The 14,099-nt window shown below is 45.3% G+C and overlaps 3 protein-coding genes across 3 annotated transcripts; 1 reads left to right on the forward strand and 2 right to left on the reverse strand.

Moving 5' to 3' along the window:
- Positions 1–919: 919 nt before the first annotated feature.
- LOC127754172 (basic helix-loop-helix protein 004-like) lies at positions 920–7,291 on the forward strand. Its single transcript, XM_052279647.1, has 4 exons — positions 920–1,129; positions 1,626–1,742; positions 6,697–6,888; positions 7,043–7,291. Exons 1-4 carry the CDS (start codon positions 1,046–1,048, stop codon positions 7,133–7,135), a joined length of 486 nt encoding a protein of 161 aa, XP_052135607.1. The 5' UTR covers positions 920–1,045; the 3' UTR covers positions 7,136–7,291.
- Positions 7,292–7,330: 39 nt separating this feature from the next.
- Positions 7,331–9,323, reverse strand: LOC127754171 (BTB/POZ domain-containing protein At3g56230-like). The gene is made up of 3 exons (XM_052279646.1): positions 8,845–9,323; positions 7,993–8,169; positions 7,331–7,897 (listed from the first exon to the last, which is right to left on the reverse strand). Exons 1-3 carry the CDS (start codon positions 9,031–9,033, stop codon positions 7,436–7,438), a joined length of 828 nt encoding a protein of 275 aa, XP_052135606.1. The 5' UTR covers positions 9,034–9,323; the 3' UTR covers positions 7,331–7,435.
- Positions 9,324–11,756: 2,433 nt separating this feature from the next.
- Positions 11,757–12,531, reverse strand: LOC127754938 (uncharacterized). Its single transcript, XM_052280550.1, has 2 exons — positions 12,343–12,531; positions 11,757–12,242 (listed from the first exon to the last, which is right to left on the reverse strand). The coding sequence occupies exons 1-2, from the start codon at positions 12,401–12,403 to the stop codon at positions 11,986–11,988; spliced, it is 318 nt and encodes a 105-aa protein (XP_052136510.1). The 5' UTR covers positions 12,404–12,531; the 3' UTR covers positions 11,757–11,985.
- Positions 12,532–14,099: the final 1,568 nt, after the last annotated feature.

The raw sequence follows: 14,099 nt of genomic DNA on the forward strand, positions 1-14,099 counted from the left end.
ATTTTGCACTTTCGTTAGACAAGTTTAGCTTATGTGGACATGAACAACTACATAGTAGCAACAAATTAATTGCTAGCAAACTATAATTTATAGTTATTTGACCATGCACAATGGCTAATTCAACGAGACTATGCACAACGGCTAAATAAAGTTCATGCATCATAAGTTTTCTTGAGTGATTAGGTGAAACATACTCCCTCCGTCCAAAAATAAGTTGATTTGTAGGTTTCTGTGTCTAACCTTTAACCGTCTGTCTTATATAAATTCTTTTTATGATTATTATTTTTATTTTCATTAGATGATAAAACATGAATAATACTTTATGTGTGACTTATCTTTTCAAATTTTTCATCTTTTTAATTTTTTTCATATTTTTTCAAATAAAACGGACGGTTAAAGGTTATACACGGAAACCCACGAATCAACTTATTTTGGGACGGAGGGAGTAAGCAACCACTACTATTGTGAGGAATTTCTTATAATTTTCATATGTATTATTGTTTCACTTAAACTGTGATCGTCAATTATAGTTGACGAATGACACCATCCATCTAAGATACAGGCTCCGCCCCTAGAGACGTTTCTTGCTTGTACTCAATCTCTATTACTTAGAGGGGATGATCGACCCTCTTGGTATCAAAATAAAATAGTAAGGAACGTGTGCATACAGAACAAAACGAAGAAGGCAAAGAGACAAGGAAAAACAAGCTAGAGTATTAGTTTTGTCTTAGGATCCATCCTCAGGCTGTCAGGCAACACCAGTGCAGAAACGATAATGCATGTGCACCCCAACGTACAATTGCAATAATCAATACGTACGACAAAGCAAAGTACTGTACTGCCCACTTACGGTATATATCATCATGCATATCACCACTCATTATATTTCAGTGCCCCCTCGTATATATATAATGACCATGCGAGCTTGTGATTGATCGATCTATATATGATCGAGATGCCCCTTACAAAGTAGCTAGCAGCTGGTCTCTCTCTTGATTTGTGTTTCCGGAGAAAGAGAGAGATCGGGGTCGAGATCGAGGGAGAGATGTCAGGGAAGGATCAGAAGAAAGCAACAACAGCTTTAGAAGAGAAGCTCGAGCTCCTACGTGATGTTACAAAGTCAAGTGCGGTATGTAATTTAACTTAATTTGTATCCATGTTATTATTATTGTTATTATATATGTTTCGGTATCTCCATATCAATTTGAGAATAAGATGAGCTATATTAACTTATATCTACATTGGTTACTTCTAATTTTCCTATTGCAAAAATCGATCTTTTTTCAATGCATCCTCACCTATCTTTTCTCCTAAACTGGAATTTTATAAAGACCGAGCTTAAAACCTAAAACATTAACGACCATCATCCTCCTACGATGGCTTATTACATCGATCTTATGCACCATTTCATATCCGATTTCGGTTTCTAAACCAGCAGTGATTTCCATGCATGTATCAGTGTCGGTTCACTCCCATCCACCGGCAGCGATACTGGCCTGGGCCACACATACTACTGGTTAAAAACTTGTGCGCTTCCAGTTATGAATCGTTAGTGATAGAATTTTCTGTAGCAGTGAGAGTTTAATTACAATTTTCTGTAGCAGTGAATGTATGATTATGTGCAGGCAAACGAGACATCAATCCTTGTAGATGCGTCCAAGTACATCAAAGAGCTCAAGGACAAGGTATCTCAGGAGCCTGAACAGCTGGGCAGCACTAGCAGTTCCATGCCAATGCCAAGAGTATGTGCATCGCATAGTTACTTGTCCCTCTCTCTGTATAATTTGTAAGGTAGGACGCATGCATACAATAATACAAAGTGTATATGGGTAAACAAGTACAATATGTGCTAATACATCTATTATAAATATTCAAACTTTTAAATTTTCACCAACAATTTACATCAAAACAAATTTATGAAATCTAATAATTAAGTTTATGATATTATGATAGTATTTTAAGCAAATATATCCATACCTTTAAATAAGTTACTAAGCCTTCGAGGACTATTGATTTGGTTATGATTTATCCAAATTTTATTTTAAACGTGAAATATTTGTGACTGAAGTGAGTACAGCAATAATGCAAGTCTATTTAGTTTTCCTTAAAAAAAAAGGCAAATATATATAGTGCTAATTAACACAAGTCTTCTGTCACACCCAATCTGGCACCGCCGTACAACGGCACCTGATAGGAGCGTGTCGTAGGAAAAACGGCGCGAACTGCTTCCTACGAAACCGTGATCTCAGTACCAATCCCAGGACATAGCGCTGGTACCCACGGTGACAAATATGAATCATTGCAAACCTTAAAATAAATAGAGGACTTATTTACCTTTACTTAGGTTGCAGCTCAGAACAGCCTGAGAATACAACCGACGACACGAACGAGGAAACACCAACAGCAGCATCAGCAGCAGAACCAACGGTCTAACACCCAACACCACAGGCGACGGCTGGGAACCAGGACGAAACCCTAACCTTCACTTCACTTCATCTTCACTTCCAGGCGGAGGAACTATATATATAGAGAGAGAGAGCAAGAGTGAGTACTTTCGTACTCAGCAAGTCACGGGAACTTAGGTATTTAATGCAAGCTTGGAAGAGAGGCAAGGTTGTTTTGCAAATCCTTTGTTTGAAATCAGTTTAAAATCACTAAGTGATTTATTTCTTTCTAAGTTTGGGCCGAAAAGAGACTTGCGTCTCGATTCAACCTTAAGAGATGTTTTTCAACAACTCAATTGGTAATGTACCGACCTCCCGGGTCAGATCATTACTTCTCGGCTCCCAGAGCCATTTCACTTGATTAAGCGGCTCCCAGAGCCTTTTTCATTATCTCGGACTCCTAGAGTCCTGCTGCCCAGCAGCACCACAATCCGCTTCCACTCGGGAAGCCTAGTCTATGATGCCTGCAGACATTCCGAATCACACAGATTCGTTTCTGAACACTCAGGTCATCCATCTGCCACATAGGCTGATTCTGGTTACGATTCCCATACCACAACACTTTTCATAAAGCATAGGCAAACAAATCTATGCAACGGGAAACACCTCACATCTGCCCATGACCGTGGGCACAGCTGTTCGAACAGTTGGTTAACCTCTGCAGAGGGGTACACTTTACCCACACAACGCGAACTTGCTCCCATCGCCTAACCCGTGTTCATGACGCACGGTTGGAAAAAGGAGATTCACGACAAGGCATTTCCAAAGCTAACTCTGGGTCACCTCATGCCACATAGAGGGTCTCCCTGACCAACATCAGGCCAACTCTGGCTTTCCTTTTAGGATTCCCGGGTGCCTTCCTCTATTTCGGACTCCCAGGATGCCTCTACCGCCACATCCCGGCTTTCCGCCTCTATTGGCATACAAGATTTCCCAAAAGCAGCTACTTACTTAGCCAGGGTGTCCCATACCACCATGTGGTTGCACTTGTTATGCTTGATGAATTTCCCACAGGAATCGGTCCTTATATGCGAATACGGGACGGCGCCACCCAGGCACAACACCCGCATCGCGAGTTTTCACAATTCATTTTATTTTCAAACACACCGACACCACATGTCGGGTTTTCAAGGCTTCTCAAACCCATTTCCCAAATTTTCGACAATCAACGGTGGATGTGGGATATTTGGTATACGTGCTCAGAGAGCACGGATACCGAGGTACCACAAGGGTGGAGCGACAAGGAATTAGGGTAGTACAACCTACAGGAATTAGTGCGACTACTGGGTAGGTCCGTCGGTTTGGCACACAAACCGAGGCCAAGCAAGTTAAACGTGTGATTCTAATAATGCAAGTTGCAAACAAAATAATAATGATTTATCCAATTATAGGAGCAATTGATCAAAGGGTGACTTGCCTTGCTCAATGTCTTCAAGGAGCTTCACGAATCTTCGAGAAAACCCGCGATCGACGAAAAATCCGGTAACCGCGAATATACGCAAACAATCAAAACCTAAACAAAAGACCAAAGGAAAAACCCTATTTAGACTAATTAATAGTGCCATTAGATAGATCTCAATTTTAGAGGGTTACTGGAAGTGGAACGGAGTCAATCGGAATTACAGATCGAGAGATATGAATTTTGGAAGCTCGAATGGGATTCTCCGGACTAGGAAATGATTTATCGGGATTTTCTGGAATACGAGAAATGGTTTATGGAATTTATAGAAATAATATTCTCAAGACTATTATTGATAGTCACCGACGTACGGGACCAAAGGAAGGGATTTATGGAATAAAGGATTGATTTATGGAACAAGGGAAAAAGGATTTAATAATTTATCAAACCCTTTTTTGGAAGAATTTCAGGGAGGGACCGGATTTAGACTTTCCCGAGCGGCTTGGCGCGGCCCGAGAGGATTTGCGTGGCTCCGCCGAACCAAATGGGCCGGCGCGGGCGCGAGGAGGCGGCCCATTAGGGGCATGCGGGAGAGAGGGAGCGGTCCGGTGGACCGGGCTCACCTCGCGGGGTCTCGAGTGGGGTCCGCTTGTCGGTGGCACGGCTCACCGTGGGAGCGGTGCATGCGGCGCGACGCTAGGGTTTGGGGGAGGACGTGGTGCACGCGCGGCGCGCGGGTGGACGGGGCTAGCGGCGGCCCACGCGCAGCCGCTCGGCTCACCGTGGACCGTGCGCGCGAGCGGGGACGGAGGGAGGCAGCTGACTGGGGTCAGCTTGACCCGGTCCATGCCGAGGTGGCGCCGACGTGGCGCCTTTGTGGCAGCCACGCGGGCCGGCGGGAGGAGGAAGAAGGGAGGGGGCGAGATGGACGGCAGACGGCGGCGGCATTCACCGGAGCAAGGCGTGACCTCAACGGGAAAAGGAAGCACACCGGGGGGATGGAAGGGACGAGAGGAAGCGAGCCGACGGCTCGGATTCGCCGGAGGGAGGCCGGCGACGACGAATCGCGGCGGCGCACACCGGCGGTGAGAAAAAGGGAAAACGGCGGAGGGGCGATGAGGAATCGATTCAAGACGGCGAGAGCATCTCCAAGGTGCAAGGAATTCATTTCCGGTGCCGGATTGGACGGAGCGGTGCCGTGGTGGCCCGGCGACGGGAGGAGGCCTCCGGGAGCGGGCGGCAATGGCGGCGAGGCCATGCCGGGTGGCGGCGAGGCTTGGGGTGGCGTCCGTGCGTGTTCGAGAGGCTAGCCGAGCAACCACGTGAGCTATGGAGGGAGAGGGCGAGCGAGAAGGGAGAACGGAGGGTGGCACTACCAAGCCGGGACGGGCGCAGTGACGAGCGGCCGATGGCGCGGGAGCGAGCTCTCCGGCCTCGGGCCCGGGAAGGGGAAGGAGACGGCGCCCGGAGTCCCACGCCTGCTCCTCGCGCGCACGCCGGCTTCACTAGCATGCGCGACGGTGGAGGGAGGAGAGGACGGCGCTAGCAAGGCGGCAAAGGCACGGCAGGGCGAAAACGAGAGAGATAGAGAGGAGGGGCTCGACTGCGGTTTTATAGATGGCAATGTCGGTTTGGGGAGGAAGAACCGACATTGGTGGTCAAGGAGGAGGAGTTGCGGTCGTCGGTACATGCGGCCAAGCGGTGGCAGGGGTGACGATGGCGCCGGTTGGGGAAGAGGCAAAAAGGGGAGGGAAAGGAGCTTTGCTCCCTTGCCGATTTGGGGAGGGAGAGGGATGGGAGCGGGAGCTCGGCCTCACGGGTTTGGACGGGCGCGGGTGGAGCGGCGCGGGCACGCACGCTGGCTCGCGGGGCAGGGCGCGGCGCAGGTGGCGCAGCGCGGCAGGGCGCGGGGCCGGGCGGCGCAGGCACGGGCAGTAGGCGGTTGACGACGGCGGCGACCACGCGGGCGCACGCGCGCGAAGCAACGGCGCGCGGGTTCGAATTTGCGGGCGGGGAGCCCGCCGGGGAGGGAGACGGGGAGAGGGAAAGTGAGAGAACGGGAGAGAGAGAGGGAGCGAGCGCTCGGCTCGGCTCACGCGCACACACGCGCGGCGCACGAGCAGAGCGAGGGAGGGGAGAGCTGAGGGAGAGAAAGAGCGAGCCGGGAGAGAGAGATGGGCCGAGGAGGGAATTCGGCCCACCAAATCTGAGGGAGGCGAACTAGACTTTTGCTGAAAGATTGATTTGGAGAAGATTTAGGGTTTGGAGTTGGAATTGAATGGAAATTGGAATAATTTGGATTCGGAGGAGTATTTGGCGAGGATTCAAAGGAAGGATTTGAATTTCAGAATTTGATTTCGGGAATTGAATTGGAAGAGGAACTTTGATGAGGTGGTGAATTTTCATTTTGGTGAGAGGGGACAAGGAGATTTAAACTGAGATCCACGGCACGACTTAGACTCACACTCAAAGATCAAATTTTTCGCAATTAGGATTTTGCCGAAATAGTTTTTAACATCTCGCGAAAAGAGGAGCGTTACACCTTCACCAATGAAGCAAGCGAATTTCTGAAGAATATAGCTTTGGATCTTCAGCAAAGGAGACAGCTTCCGAGCAAGTCGGGTGGCCGGGCCTGGGCTGCACCGCTACCATCTTTACTACGGATAGCTGTTGACGTCCATAAAAATCAATCCATCACTGAAAAACGCTATTAGTCGTCTTGACTCGACGGTGGTTCTAGTTCCGCAACTAATTCTCTTGATACTTTAAGTTTCGAATTGTAGCTCATTGAGCATAAAATGTGTCGGGAAAAAAAAACATAATGCCGTATTGAACACGTATGGATGTATGCAGGTCAGTGTTTCATCGGTAGAGCTAGAGAAGAAGAGAGGTTTTCGAATCAATGTGTCAATGGAGAAGAGTCAGCCTGAGTTGCTGACGTCGGTGTTAGAAGCATTCGAGGAGCTTGGCCTCGACGTCCTTGATGCTGACGTGTCGTGCGCAGACGACACCGCATTTCGTCTTGAAGCGCTTGGATCCAGCCAAGTACGTGCCACTAATTATTTATCGATAGATCAAGTTATTTCGTTGATTAATTTGGCTGATTAAGCCGGCCCTTTCTTGTGACAACGGAAGATATTTATACTTAAATTAAATCTTTGGTGAATTATTTATTAGTACTTAGTTGTTGTATTTACAGAGTGAAGCTGCAGAGACAAGCGTGGATGAGCAAATGGTTCGTCATGCAGTGCTGCAAGCCATCAAGAAATGCATTGACGGATCATCAATTTGATCCAGAATGAATTTTATGTTTCGACTTAAATTCTCATCTGCCGTAGCGCAAGCTTATTGTGATGATACTAAATATATCTATATTTTCAGTTAATTTTGTTGTAAAAATTAGCTATCTTTTGGTGCTGAATGAACAAGGGCGGCGTTTAATTTTTCGTTTAAATATTCGTGCAAAGAAACTAATATAAATTGCATATATTGATCACATTAATCTTCCAGAGATGCATGTACTATCATTTACACGTATACATCGCACGTCGTCTAACTAAATTCTAAATCAACGAAGGAAAAAAAAAGAATATTAAGGCGTCTTGGCGGGTAAGGTTTTATTGGCGAGAAGTGCGCGAGTGATCTGGACGCAGAGGGCGGCGTTCCTGACGGCGAACTCCTCGTACTCCGGCGAGAACACCACCTCCTCCGCGTGCTCCACCACCGTCCCCATGGCGCGCTCCTTCAGCGCCGCGCTCGAGCTCAGCTCCGCCACCTCCAGCGTCCGCAGCACGTTGCCCGCCTCCACCCCCGCCGCCAGCCGCGCCTCGCAAGCTCGCCGGAGGAACGGCACGTCGTACTTGTCGCCGGCGACCAGCAGCGCGTGCAGGTGCCGCTCCTCCGCGCACGTCGCCAGGGAGCCCGTGTAGAGGAAGGCGAGGAGGTGGGAGAGCTCGTCGTGGGTCAGCTCCGGTAGCAACAGAGAGTCGCCGGCGGGGGCCTTGCAGTCGTCGTCGCCGGCGAGGATGTGCCGGAACACCTCCGACCTGGTCGCCTGTATATAGCTGGGCCTAATTAGTTTCATTGGGCCGAATCAAACTAAAAGAAGGCCGGCCTATTAGGCTGAAATTGAGGGAGAGAGAGACTGACAAGGATGGCCTTGTGGGCTTGGATTGGAGGCCCAGTTCCAGGCCTGATGGCGATGTCGGTGTGGATGCCGTCCTTCCACGCCGCCGCGAAGCCTTCCTGGAGAAACGATGCCCTCTGCTTGGTCTCCTCCTCTCTGCATCGCATCTGCTTCACCTCCTCCCACGCATCTCTCAATCCCTACATTGCGTAACACGCACAAATGTTAGCACCATGATGCTGATTAGTGTAGTATGTCCCATGCATCCCCACCAAAAAAAAAAGCATTAATCTGTGATTGTTCAGAATTAATTCTTTCTGAAGATTAGCATAACAACTTGTCCAAGGCATGCACCTTTATTTCCTCATTCCAGCTATTGCAATCAAGGAGAATCTTATGTATGTCATGCCGGTTTGGTTTTTTAATAAAAAAAAGATAACATCAGCTGTTGAAGCACACTAGTATATAAAATACAGCTTCTGAAAACGGGCTTTAAGCATCGATCAATCATGAACCTTTTGACAATGAGATTTCCACCAAACCTATCATTCTCATGCAGCTCTCGATTGAGACTTGCTCCTCACCATTAACCAACACAACGTTGACAGCAAACCTGACGCATGCGTCAATGAAACTGAATGATGTAACCAATGCAACAAGAGTTTATATTGCATTACATGCGACATGGAATTCCTTTTTATCAATTCATTCTCTTCCGAAATTGCTCTGCTCCTAGAATCTAGAAACACGCAAGGAAAGATTTTTCATGGAAGCAGAGCACACGGCACAATTGAGAATTTGAGATGGTTGTAAACCGAACATACCAATCCTAAAGGACTAATAAAGGAGCAAAATGAGATATGAGAAGGTCTTACCTTGATTGTGCTATTGAGCTTTGTCAATCTGCTGGGCTTCACCGAGCCTTGATCAGCATCGGCGTGCTCGTCGTCGTCGTCGTTGAAGAAGGCGATGATGGCCTTGGCACCTTCATAGCACGCAGCGCAGATGGCGTTCCTTGGAAGCCTGTACATGGACGCCATGGGACTGCACACGCAGCAATCCATTGTTTCTTCTCGCCTTCTCCTTCTCCTGCTGCTCCTGCTGCTGCCTTCTGCCTTCTTTTCCTTCTTCCTTCTCCTTGTGGCTAGGCAACGACGTGAACAGCAACGCTAGCATTGTGTTTTTGAGCTGTGGTGAGGCTATAAAAACGAATGCTTGGGACGACAGGGGGATAGAGAGGAGGATGGTGTGTTGGCTATTTCGTTTGCAGGGACTAATGTATTGTAATGAGTGGTGGTTGCTAACTAAGACAACCAGGGGAATTAAAATTCTCCTGCTCTCTCTCTTTCTTCAGTACACGTTTGTTCTCCACAGAGAGAAAAAAAAAAGATATGCAAAATGTGCAACTCATGAATGTAGTAGGTACATTTAGCACTTTTTTGTTTCAGTACATTGACTAAAATGGCCTTACGTCCTTTTACAAAATGAAGTGCATATTAATGTACAGTGAACAGTCATTCATAACATTCAAGTTGGGTCCTAATCCTACAGGACTAAGAGAATGCCTTGTCAATAAAGTTAGAGAAAGCATGGGATTTCCTTTTAATGGAACGCAACGTACAATTGTCTATTTAGGCCAAGGCCAACTACCGTTTACCAAAAACAGTCTGTTCATAGAATGTAGAGATTAAATTTTACTTAAGAATTACTAGCGATGCAAATAAATATGGGAGCAGTAGTAGCAGAGTCATTGATCAATATAATGTCAAAGACTCAAAGTGCTGTCTCTTTATACTTAGTGGTTTCTTTTCAGTTCATGAATATTCATCTTGCAACTTGTTTGAAAATGAAAAGAACAAAACAATGTGATATGTTTTAAAAAATTTTAAGATAATGGAAGTTTTATTATGACTCAGTCAAATAACACCAAGATGATACATTTCAACCGAGCCCACCCGGCCTCTGCATAAAATACACACAACTAATAAAAGGATAAAACTAAATCCCCATCACAAAACATAGGTATTAGTGACTATCAATCCGTAGACTAGATCGTCATCCATGCTCCTGGGTAAAAGCATCCCGTGCCACCTAGTGCAAACGTCGAGATACCACCACAATAGTATCCCGCAATCCCGGTTTGAGGAGAATAGCCCAGATACGTAGCCACAGAGTAACTATAGTAATAACCTATGTTTTGAAAATTTTTGGCATGATATTTTGTTATGCATTTCCTTGCGAGAAAAAAAAACTGTGATATGTTTAATTTTGAAAAAAAAAAGGCATGAAAAGTTGCTGTCCTATGCGTTTTCTCGCAAGAAAACTCTGTTTTAATATGAATACTATGCATATTACCAAGGAAAGGAACACATGACCAATATAGTTGAGGGGACAATACTGTCTTTTCCTCTCAAGATATAAGTAGACCTCAGAAGAACATAATCTGAAATTAACTCAGACAAAATGATGAATTCATGATTATATAATGCGTGAAGGAATCATAGGGAGAAGGTTGATAAGGACTTTCCAACCTTATAAGAGACTTTAGGTAGGAAGTAGGAGTTGGCCGGAGGCATGGAGGGTGGCACGGCCTTGGCTAATGTGTTAACAAGCTAACCACTTCCCTCCCACTCCTCACCCAACGGCCTGTGTTTGATACTATAACAAAGCATGATATACCAGAAAACTAGATATGATGATTTAAACAATCCATTTTGCTGCTAAGAGCAGAAGCTGGAAGGATGTTCCTGGCTTCCTGCAATTACTGTCTCAGGATGAGCTAGCAAGCTATAAGCCTATAACAGTACAAGTAGTAACATAGTATATTAAGCTAGCTTTTCAAAATGTTTTTACTGTAGGCCTTCTTAATAATTTGATTGTAGCAGGAACAAAAATATGCATGAGGAATAGACAGTCCTGGGATTACAGAAGGTCTACACTAGTCACTAGTGGGAAATTAAGGCAGTCCTGCTCGCTCCTGCAATTTGTGTTGATAAAAAATGAAAAGGGTGAAGACAAATTTGGCGGGAGATCAACGTCGGGGAATGGATATATATGTTGGTTGGCACATAATAATCCATCATATATATCCTCTCCATGATTGGCCTAGTGTAGTTGTGGAGTCAATCAATGAAATGGATGGATGGAAGCATCTCATTCTCATTAGCAAGCTTATTAAGGATGCCTCCATTTATCCTCTCTTCAAGAGCATTCTTAAAATACGGAGAGCACATTAATTGTTCTGCATATATTCAGGTTATATATATTTTCTGCATATGCTGAGGTTTAATTCCTTGACAACAATTTTTTTGGGATCTCATTCTGATTGAAAAGCAAGGTATCGGACCAGAAGCAGAGGCCTCACGGTTACCTGGGCCAGGCGTCTGTATGTCTCATGGGCCTTAGCCCATGGCCTAAAGACGCCTGCCAATAATCGCTAACTAAAACATTTTATTTTATTATTTATTATTAAATAAATCATGTGTTGAACAATTAGCGGAACTTGTGACAGACCATGTAGTAGTCCTTGTAGAGTAGTGCTGACTTGTTGATCCTAACAGCATGGCTTGACTCCAAGCCGGACTATTATTGATAACAAAACGGAAGATTGGTAGGAGTAATAATAAAATGTCACGATTACTGAATCTGAATGACGCCCTTCTCAACAGAACGTTGGCAGTTAATCCGTAACCTTAGGTTGAGCATATACTCATTTTTAGTGCATCTTTTAGAGATCAATTTATATGGAGGAACAAATAAGCATACCACTGACATCAATTGTAATCAAGGCATCGGAAAAGCAGGGTCCGGATGGAATGGAATGGATAATTACATAGTACAGAGCAGAGGATGGGTTGGAGTGGATAAGACCATCTTAGGTGGATGGATTAGGAGGACATACTCTATTATTAAGATAAGATAAAACTAATGGAGCCGATTAGATTATTACTAATTGATCATCGTGATCGTCATCATCTTCATTTGTCTGCATCTTGCAGCAGGAAGGAAGGGTAGCACTACCAGCTCCACCTCTCGTTCTCCTGGCCGTCGTCGGTGGCCGCCGGCGGCAGCTGCGAGTAGAAGTCGTAGTCCAAGCTGCTGCTGTTGTTGGTGTTGGATGATGGGTTGTAGTAGTGGTGCGCAAGGGCGGCTCCACCGAGGACGGCGAGGGTGAGGGCCTGCGCGTGAAGCCTGGCGTGGATCAGCCGCATCTGCGGCGTCTTCCTCCGCCCGTACGCCACCGATGCGCCCACCGCCGTCGCCCACAGCCCTCCTGAATACACGAATGTTCAGAAAGGATTGACTGATTAAGGAGTACTGTAGAGATGAAGGAATTGGATTGAATCAGAAAGGGGATCGATTCGATGGATTACCGATGCTGGCCAGCTTGTGTTCCTCCACCCACGACTGCACCGATGAGCTCAGCCGCTCCATCTTCTTGATGATTTTCGACGACTCTGAATCTGAGGATGTGATTTGGGAGTGAGACTGTGAGTGATGAGAAATGGGATGCTATCGCATCGAATTTATAGCAACAGCCCCAACACACAAAAACAAAACCGTCAGCAAACACATAGTACCACTGAAACCAGTGGCCGGGCCACCTGCTTCTTGTGGGCCGCCGTTTCTTTGCTACAAGGCTCCCAAGGTTGTTGGTTTTGCTTGCTCCCAACAGTTGGCTCTATCGGTTTTGGACTCTTTGGTCTTCCTTGTCTGTTGGCTACTCACATGGTTTCTTCTCTTCTCTTCTCTTGCCAAGGCATCTGCCTCGTTCATGTTTGCCTCGCATGTTTCACAACTATTGTGTTGTTTCTTACTAGTAGTAACAAGTAAAAGGCCCACTCAACAGTCATTGTATTTTACATTTGCTGAGGCTTGCTTATTTCACACAGGAACATGATGATTTTTTTTTCTAAAAATAGAAAAATTCATAAGACTTCAATGGCAAAACAGATCATTAAAAAACATGAAAATTAATGTAGGAATAGCCGTTTGGATAGCCACTAATAAAACACTAAAATGTGAGAAGGGAAAGATAGATACCACAAATAAAATTCCCTTGAGATCAGGTCTTTAATTTTTATTGAATGAGGCATTTCATAGGAATTTCGTAGGATCATACCCATTCTTCATCAAAATGAATATATAGAAAAGTTAATGTAAGATTTAAAATCATGCAAAAGTCTCGTATTTTCTTGTTCAGAAACTCCCCTAATCGAGAATGGCATCATGAAAAATCCAAGTACAGAACAATATTTTAACCAAACCACATCATCAATTAATAAGACCCTAGATGTGACTAAAACTTTTAAATCCCTATCACATCGGATGTTTGGACACTAATTATAAATATTAAATGTAGGCTATTAATAAAACTCATCCATAATCTTGGACTAATTCGCGAGACAAATCTATTGAGCCTAATTAATCCATGATTAGCCTATGTGATGCTACAGTAAACATTCTCTAATTATAGATTAATTAGGCTTAAAAAATTTGTCTCCCAAATTAGCTTTCATTTATGTAATTAGTTTTGTAAGTAGTCTATATTTAATACTCTAAATTAGTGTCTAAATACAGAAACTAAAGTTAAGTCCCTAGATCAAACACCACCTAACCCTCCTACCCATACCGTTTTCCTCACGTTTTTAGAGTTTTCTTTCTCCTCGAGAGGTTAACATGTAATTTTCTACGGTTTATTTTAATAATGCCATAATAGCATGGGGGCTGTGACAATTTGACAATAGTCCCACATAATTCCTCTGTACTGACCTTGTGGACAACGGAATTATTATTTAGATACTAGAGGGATCTAAAATTCTTAAGAGGGTCTAATACACTACTACTTATTTATCTTAATTAATTAATTGGGCAATTCTATGTTGAAAAAATTGTTGGAGGGTCGTTCCCGTTTGTCTCTGCTATTAGCTGCACGTAGCCTTAGATATATTGGGTTCTCTCTCTTTCTCCCCCATTTCTCTTCACGGGAGCGAGTGCCGGATCATCAGCGGCAGCGGCGGACGCGGGCCAAAGCGGCGGCGGCCGGCGCCTCCTCCAACCTCATCCCGTCCGGCGCTCACCCGACGTCGCCCGTCGCAAGGCTGGATATCGCTAGACAAGCGCTCGGGCG

This window comes from Oryza glaberrima, chromosome 11 (genome assembly GCF_000147395.1).
Source record: "Oryza glaberrima chromosome 11, OglaRS2, whole genome shotgun sequence".
NCBI lineage: Eukaryota > Viridiplantae > Streptophyta > Magnoliopsida > Poales > Poaceae > Oryza > Oryza glaberrima.

Bases quoted from the DNA above. Each gene is read 5' to 3' on its own strand.
- LOC127754172 (XM_052279647.1), top strand. From the start codon at position 1,046: ATGTCAGGGAAGGATCAGAAGAAAGCAACAACAGCTTTAGAAGAGAAG. The intron at 1,743-6,696 runs GTATGTGCATCG...GGATGTATGCAG, and splicing joins GTTCCATGCCAATGCCAAGA to GTCAGTGTTTCATCGGTAGA. The intron at 6,889-7,042 runs GTACGTGCCACT...TTGTATTTACAG, and splicing joins AAGCGCTTGGATCCAGCCAA to AGTGAAGCTGCAGAGACAAG.
- LOC127754171 (XM_052279646.1), bottom strand. From the start codon at position 9,033: ATGGATTGCTGCGTGTGCAGTCCCATGGCGTCCATGTACAGGCTTCCA. The intron at 8,170-8,844 runs GTAAGACCTTCT...TACGCAATGTAG, and splicing joins AGCTCAATAGCACAATCAAG to GGATTGAGAGATGCGTGGGA. The intron at 7,898-7,992 runs GTCAGTCTCTCT...AGCTATATACAG, and splicing joins AAGCCCACAAGGCCATCCTT to GCGACCAGGTCGGAGGTGTT.
- LOC127754938 (XM_052280550.1), bottom strand. From the start codon at position 12,403: ATGGAGCGGCTGAGCTCATCGGTGCAGTCGTGGGTGGAGGAACACAAG. The intron at 12,243-12,342 runs GTAATCCATCGA...TCGTGTATTCAG, and splicing joins ACACAAGCTGGCCAGCATCG to GAGGGCTGTGGGCGACGGCG.